This window comes from Loxodonta africana, chromosome 3 (genome assembly GCF_030014295.1).
Source record: "Loxodonta africana isolate mLoxAfr1 chromosome 3, mLoxAfr1.hap2, whole genome shotgun sequence".
Classification (NCBI taxonomy): Eukaryota; Metazoa; Chordata; class Mammalia; order Proboscidea; family Elephantidae; genus Loxodonta; species Loxodonta africana.
In genome coordinates this window covers 7,363,901-7,371,829 of record NC_087344.1, presented here as the reverse complement: position 1 = coordinate 7,371,829, position 7,929 = coordinate 7,363,901, and the positions used below count along the sequence as shown (strand labels likewise).

General features: G+C 49.6%; 1 protein-coding gene across 1 annotated transcript; it reads left to right on the top strand.

Annotated features, from left to right (window-relative positions):
• Positions 1 to 165: 165 nt before the first annotated feature.
• On the top strand, positions 166 to 7,693 carry ARRDC5 (arrestin domain containing 5). Its single transcript, XM_003421694.4, has 3 exons — positions 166 to 1,107; positions 2,997 to 3,202; positions 6,764 to 7,693. Exons 1-3 carry the CDS (start codon positions 759 to 761, stop codon positions 7,259 to 7,261), a joined length of 1,053 nt encoding a protein of 350 aa, XP_003421742.3. The 5' UTR covers positions 166 to 758; the 3' UTR covers positions 7,262 to 7,693.
• Positions 7,694 to 7,929: the final 236 nt, after the last annotated feature.

Genomic DNA, 7,929 nt, shown 5'->3' with positions numbered 1-7,929 from the left:
GTAGAACTGCCCCATAGAGTTTCCTAGGCTGTAATCTTTACAGGAGCAAATCACTGGCAGAGCCACTGGTGGGGTCAAACAGGCTACCTTTTGTTTAGCAGCCAGTCACCAGGGCTCCTTGTTATAATGTTAGAGATTAAAACAATGTTAGGAACATTTACTATTTGTAGAGGGTCAGCAAAAGAGAGGAAGACCCTCAACAAGATGGATTGACACAGTGGCTGCAATAATGGGCTCAAGCAAACAACAATTGTGAAGATGGCGCAGGACCGGGCAGTGTTTTGTTTTGTTGTGCATAGGGTCGCTATGGGTGAGAACCATCCTCACAATCACTGTGCCCAACAATATCGTAATTGTAAGAAAATTGGCTAAATCACTTAATAGCATGATAACCTTAGAGAGCAGTAGATGAGCAGTAAAAGAATTACACAGAGTAAAGGTTTTTAACTGGTTAAAATTAAAGGCGATAAATAGGAACCTCAGGGGGCAGCGAATTTATGTTACTTGGGGAGGAACAACTGGGAAAAGGAGGGTGAGAATGGTTGCACAGCTCCAAGAATATAATTAATGTCACTGAATTGTACATGTAAAAATTGTTGAATTGGTATATGTTCTGCTGTGTATATTCTCAACAATAACAACAACAAAAAATTTAATCATTAAAAAAATGAAAGGTAAGGCCGTTGTTGATATTGTAAATAGCCTTCCCTCCTCTTCCGGCTATTGGGATCCCTGTTTCCGGAACCCTGGCTGGGGTGATGTCACAGATGGGTGACCTCACTTCAGGCAAGGAACCGGGACTCTCAGTGGCATGGGGGAGTGGGGAGGATGTTTCTCTACTACCCCAACCCCCCATGTCTGTGGTGAAGTCGATCGAATTAGTGCTGCCCAAGGATGCCATCTACCTGGCCGGCTCCAGCCTAAAAGGGCAGGTGATTTTAACCCTGAACAGCACCCTGGTAGACCCCATAGTGAAAGTGGAGCTCGTGGGAAGAGGTTATGTCGAGTGGAACGAAGAAATCGGGGCATCCCGCGATTATAGCAGAGATGTGATTTGCAACAACAAGGCAGACTATGTGCATAAGACAAAGACATTTCCAGTGGCGGGTAAGGATGAGGCCAGCTCCCAACGCTAGCCATAATAGGAATCTGGGTCTGGAAGGTAAACACATCTGATAGTCAATCAATAAACACCACCCCCCTCCAAATATCAGAAATGGGCAGAGGCCTGGTGGTTCCCTAGGCAGGAAGTCATGTAAAACAATGACCATCACATACATGAAAATAACAAGACTGGCTTTCACAAGTAGCTGATCAGAACCTAGGTATTCAAAACGAGGATTCAAAGTAGTCCCCTTGGAAAATGCTATGCTTATTCCATTGACTGCCCTTGGGAGGCCCATAAGAAATCTATCTTGTTATTTTACAGCTAAATCTCCCTCTGGGCAGTGAAACTCTAAGGAGACAAAATTAGGGCTCTTGTGATCAGCAAAGACAGTGGCTTGTGACAGAGCATGGGGAAGACCTTTCCAATTCCACCAGGGTCAGATCTTTCATCTGGACAGACGTCAGGGAGTCTGAACCATTGGGGAACTATGTCCCTTCTAAAGTATTCACGGGGATGTTTCCAGATAGCCCACCATCAAGCAGGTCTGGCCAGCACTTGGCTCAACAAAGTTTAAATTTAGACTTTTTAATTTTAGACAGGGTGGTCAGGGAAGGACTCTTCAAGGAGATTAACAACTGAGCACAGTTTTGAGTGATGAGAGGGACAGCAGCCATGCAGACATCTGGGGGGCAAATGTCAACAGATAAGACCGTTAACACTCAGCAATCATGCCACCGCTTTGTGTTCCAGTTAGCCCATTTGTAAAATGGGAACAATAAGAGGTCCTACTTCATAAGGTTGTTTTGATGACTTCATGATTTAATGGCATATAACGGGCTTAGAATAGTCCTGAGCATACAGTAAGTGCTCAGTAAGTGTTAGCTGTTCTGATTTTTACCAAAATACTACCCCCAGCATTCCATATCACCCTTTCATATTCCCAAGCAACTGAATGTCCCCTCAAAAGCATCAGCCTGAATCCTGTAATGGACTCATTCAGCTCATTATTGAGCACCTACTCTGTGTGTACAAACACCAGGTGGGATGCAGCAGTGACCAAAACTGGTGTCTTTGGGATTGCTATATGGTGGTGGGGGTAGACAATAAACTCATGATCAGTTAAGAGGCTTTCAGAGAAACTCAAGAAAGGAAATAAAGTATAGGAGGTCAGAGAAATCAAGATAGCATTAGAGGATGCTCCTCAGTCCTCAGGGGTCACTCAACAATTATTAAGTGCCTACTGTATACCATGTACTGAAGGCCAAGCTTCTTGAGGGTAGGGAGTTTTGTCTGCCCTGCTTACTGCTGTAAACAGCCTGCAACTTCACCTGGCATACAGTAGACGCTTAGTACATGTTTGCTGAATTGAATGTATGACTGAATCCTGAGGGCTCGACCTCAAGTTTCTCAGGCCCAGTGGTTTGGGGTGACCACCGCCAGCCTCGTTCACCCCTCTCAAGCCCAGCCGAAGCCTAATATGAAGTGTCTCTAAAGCAGCGCAGAACCCCTGGGAGATGCAGATGGTTAACACGCTCGCCTGCTAACCAAAAGGTTGGCAGTTCAAGTCCACCCAGAGGTACCTTGGAAGAAAGGCCTGATGGTCTACTTCCAAAAACACAGCCACTGAAAACCCTATGGAGCACAGTTCTATTCTGACACACATGGGGTCACCATGAGTCAAAATCAACTCAACAGAAAATGGTTTACTGGAAAAACCAGAGAACTCAGCCTTGCTCAGGGACAGAGGACGAGCTGGGAACCCAACACCTCACAAAACAATAAACGAATTAAGGAAGAAAGAATTTTAAAAATTGCCCCAAGAAAGAAAGAAAGAAGGAAGGAGATTCCAGAACCTTCTGATGGCATCGTTGGTGTGTTTTGCTTTCAGATAATTGGTTAGGTGCAGGCAGCCACACCTTTGACTTCCATTTCAACTTGCCTCCCAGGCTCCCTTCTACCTTCACCAGCAAAATTGGCCACGTCTTCTACTACGTACAAGCTTCCTGCAGGGGCCGGGAGTTCATTTTAGCCAAGACGAGGATGTATTTATTGGTTCAAGGGACTTCGGACTTCCACAAAGAAAGCCCATTCCAGGTACTGATGGGGAGGGTCAGCTATGGGGAGTATCCTCGAAGCCCCAAGGAGGAAGGGGAACGTGGCCAGGCAGGGGACCAGGAAGGACCCAGCTAGGAAGAAGAAAAACATGTTGGCGGCTCTTCAGGCCCAGCAACTTCACAAACGATGAGTCAGAAACCAGGGTGGGAACTCAGCTAGTGGCTCTACACTGGGAGAAATGTTGCCCCCAAGGGGATATTGGCAATGTCCGTCCGGAGACATCTGTGGTTGTCACAACTTGGGAGGGGATGGCTCAAGTGGGTGGAGGCCAGGGATGCTGCTCAACACCCTACAGTGCACAGGACAGCCCCACCTCAGACAATGTTCCAGCCGAATGTCAGCAGTGCTGACAGGGAGAGACCCTGTGTTAATCATCTGGAAAAACTTTAGTTCGATCCCTGTTCACACCGTACACCAGAATAAATTCCCAATGAGATAAACGGTGTAAACCCGGGTGACCCTCCAGCTTCTGTAATTCCCCTCCTCTCTCTCCCCTACTCGGTGTGTGGATTTAAATGCGGGCAGTATCCCAGGACATTACAAGGTCAGACGATTATGGGACTCAGAGTGTCTTGGGGGTCAGTGGGATCCCCTAACCCAGGGGTCCTCACCTGGGGCGATTCTGCCCCCAGGGGACACTGGGCGCTGTCTGGGGACATTCGTGGTTGTCACGACTTGGGGAGGATGCTACCGGCACCGAGTGGGTGGAGGCCAGGGGTGCTGCTCAACACCCTACAGCACATAGGACGGCCCTGCCCCAGAGAAAGATGGGGGCACGATGTCAGCAGTGCCAAGGCGGAGGGACCTTGCAGTAAGCAGGTCCTGCTGTAAACGTCTCAGTGACAAAGGGGCCTGGATACTCTTGGGTGGCTCTTGAGGGGCTTTGGACCCTTAGACAATGAAAATAGTGCCCCCCAAGAGGCCAGGGAAGGAGGCCTCAGTCCCAGGGAAAGAAAGGGCTGTGTCACCTCTGTCAGCCTGAGCAGAGGAGGTGTTCTGGGCGCCTCCGGAGACCAGGTGCAGATGCGGAAGTCGGGGCGAGTGGAGCAACGTTGGCCAAGGTCACTTCCCCTCCCCGGGGCTCGTCCGTCAGCAGAGGGTGGTGGCTGAGAGGGCTGGCATTTCATTATCAAGGCTGGGGTTAAAATCCCAGCACCCTAGCTACCTGCTGTGTGATCTTTTGCAAGTGACTTTGCCTCTTTGTGCCTCTGTTTCCCCACCTGTCAAACTGGCATAGAAATAATGCCCACCTCCTAGGTTGCTGAAGGACCAGTGAGTGGACTTCATGGAAGTCCAGGGCTTCACACAGTTTGTTGAGTCGATTCCAATTCATGGTGACCCCATGTGTGTCAAGAGTAGAACTGAGCTCTATAGGGTTTACAATGGCTGTTTTTTTTTTTTTAAGAAGTAGATTGCCAGGACTTTCTTCCCAGGTACCTCTGGGTGGACTCAAACCTCCAACCTTTGGGTTAGCAGCTGTGCACTAGCCATTTCCACTGCCCAGGGACTCCTAGCCCTAGACAACCACGAATCTACTTTCTGTAGCTAAGGATTTGCCTATTCTGGACATTTCATATAAACGGAAGTATACACTATGTAAGGAGGCCTGGTGGCACAGTGGCTACACACTCACCTGCTAGCTGAAAGGCCGGCAGTTCGAACCCACCAGCAGCTCGGTTGGAGAAAGATGTGGCGGTCTGCTCCACGGGAGATAGTTGTGGCAATCTGCTCCCATAAAGACTGCAGCTTAAGAAACTCTATGAGGCAGTTCTACACCGCACACATGGGGTCGCTATGAGTCAGACTCTACTTGACAGCACACACAACACAGCAACAACCATCTATGGAAGGAGATCTCCAGGCCTTTCTTCCACGGTGCCACTGGGTGAGTTTGAACTGCCAACTTTTAGGTTGGTACAAAACCCCAAAAACCAAACCTGTTGCTGTCAAGTTGATTCTTTTTCACAGCAATCCTATAGGACAGAGTAGAACTAACCCACAGGTTTCCACGGAGCAGCTGGTAGATTCGAGCTGCCGGCCTTTTGGTTAGCAGCCGAACGCTTAACCACTGTCCCACCAGGGCTCCTTTAGGTTAGGAGCTGAGCAAAAATTGCTTAATTGCTTGCACAACCCAAGGACTTTGAACTGGGCACCAAGCAGATGCTAAATAAATATTGGTTGAATGAATGAATCTCCCCGACCCGAAGTCTCATATAGGACACCTAGTAGCACAGTGGTTAAGCGCTCAGCTGCTAATCGAAAGGTTGATGGTTCGAACCCACCCAGCAGCTCTGTGGGAGGAAGACCTGGCGATCTGCTCCTGTAAAGCCTTCAGCCTTGGAAACTCTCTGCCACACAGGGGTCACCAAGAGTCGGAATCGGCTCAATGACACCTACAACAATAATAAAGTCTCTTATGAGCCAATGGAATATGGGGTTCCAAAAAACTCCCAAAGCCAGGAACTGAGCAATGTTGGGTTTGCACCCCAATATTGCTGGGAATTAGGGCACTCTGGCCGGAGTGTGGGGGTCTCCGCTGCACCACTGTCGGTACTTCCTGATACCCTCTTCAGGGCTAGGGCAGCAGAGCGGCTGACTTCTACTTGGGTGAGGGCAGCCGCTGCGGGGTCCTAACGCATGTGAGGAATTTTCGAATGAGACTGGAAGGATTTAGAATGAAACTGCCTGCCATTAGCCCTGCAAGAGGGGCAGCATGGGAAGGCTGAAGAGGGGTGAGAACAGGGGGCAGAGGGCAGGATGGGTGGTCGAAGGGGTCAAGGGTCGGCTCCAGGTCTCCAAGAGGAAAGAAACCAGGCCTGAAGCAGTGTTTTTCAAACCCTGCCTGACAACCCATGAGTGGGTGCAAAAGCAATATAATAGTGGGTTCAAGCATGTTTTCAAACGTCATATATAAATAAAAAACAAAACGTTGCCCATGCTACACATTAAATACAAAGTAGATGTAACTTTATTTGCAACCCCGCAGTTGGCTATTGATATTCGTGGCTGTTGTTATCAGGTATCATTGAGCTGATTTCGACACGTGGCGACCCCACACGTGTCAGAGTAGAACTGCACTCCATAGCATTTTCAACGGCTGGTTTTTCAGAAGTAGATTGCCAGGCCTTTCTTCCAAGGCACCTCTGGGCGGACTCAGACATCCAGCCTTTTGGTCAGCAGCTGAGCGTGTTCACCATCTGCACTACCCAGGGACTCCCACCTCTTAACAGGAGAGTCTTAATCCCCCAGAAAGTGCTCGGCTGCTAACCAAAAGAAAGGTTGGTTGTTTGAACCCACCCAGAGGCTCCTTGTGAGAAAGGCCCGGCGATCTGCTCCTGTAAAGATCACAGCCTAGAGAACCTTATGGGGCACTTCTACTCTGTTCCATGGGGCTGCTCGGAGTTGGAATCAACTTGACAGCACCCAACGACAACAACAAACCCCTCGAGCCTTTGAGGAGTTGCGATGGTAGAACAGCAGGCAGGCACCTGGATCTTCCGGCCAAGATCCCTCACGGTTTTCCGTTCCTCTCTCTTCTAGAACCCTCTGCTGGTCGAAGCTGAGAAGAGGGTCTCTTACAACTGCTGCAGCCAGGGCACCGTCCACCTGCAGGCCTATATGGAAAAGAACATCTTCATGCCAGGGGACAGAGTCATTCTCACCACCGAGATCAACAACCAGACCAGCAAGTGCATCAAAAAGGTCCTCTTCACCCTCTATGCCCACGTGCGATATGAGGGCTTCACGCCCAAGACGGAGCGGCGGACGTGCACGGACAGCAACGAGCTGCTGCGCCAGGAGGCCAACACCCACATCCCACCCTTCGACACTACCAAGGTCGTCAGCACCTTCCACCTGCCCCTGGTGCTGTCGGTGAGCAGCAGCAGCCAGCAGGACAGCGATATCATGAGCACACAGTACCAGCTGGTCATCACTGTCTACCTGCCCTGGTCCCTGACCACCATCAAAGCCAAGGTTCCCATCATCGTCACCAGCTGCCAGCTGCCGGACGGGGAGGAGCCGGGATCACAGAATTAAGTGCCCAAACGTCTAAATATTAAAAGCTTTATCAGACTCTACTGGCAGTCCTCCTCCCTTTGCTCCCTTTGTCCTGCAAGGAGAGCTTCAGGTGAGCCCTCAAGGGGGTGGTATGTCGCTTGTGTTGTTGCTATTATCTACTGTCGAGTGGACACTTGGCTCATGGTGACTGAGGGTCCTGTGCCATCCCCATGGCTGGCTGCAAATCAGACCATTGTGATTCACAGGGTTGTCGCTGGCTGATTTCCAGAAGTAGATCTCCAGGCCTTTCTTCCTAGTCTTAGTCCGGAAGCTCTACTGAGACCGGTCCAGCATCACAGCAACACACGAGCCCTCCACTGACAGATGGGTGTGGCTGTGCATAAGGAGCACGGAAGTCAAGGATTCTGCCACCGAACCACCTCTGCCCCTGATGCGTTACCTGTAACATCCCCAAACTCCAGCAGTTTAGGAATCCATTTCTCCCGTTCCAAAAAAGCCCGTCAAATACCAGGAGGTAACAGAGGGAATATCTGAATAATAGACAAATATTCCTTCTGTTAACTCCTGGCAACAACAACGGAGGAAACCCTTCCAGGGTCTGGCCCTGGTTTGGGCTGTTTCTTAGTTATCTAGTGCTGCTGTAACGGAAGTACCACTAAGTGGGTGGTGTTAACAAACTGAAATTC

What these genes read in the sequence shown, in the direction of transcription:
- ARRDC5 (XM_003421694.4), top strand. Translation starts at nt 759, where the DNA reads ATGTCACAGATGGGTGACCTCACTTCAGGCAAGGAACCGGGACTCTCA. An exon ending in AAAGACATTTCCAGTGGCGG is followed by an intron (nt 1,108 to 2,996) that starts GTAAGGATGAGG and finishes TTTTGCTTTCAG; the next exon opens with ATAATTGGTTAGGTGCAGGC. An exon ending in ACAAAGAAAGCCCATTCCAG is followed by an intron (nt 3,203 to 6,763) that starts GTACTGATGGGG and finishes TCTCTCTTCTAG; the next exon opens with AACCCTCTGCTGGTCGAAGC.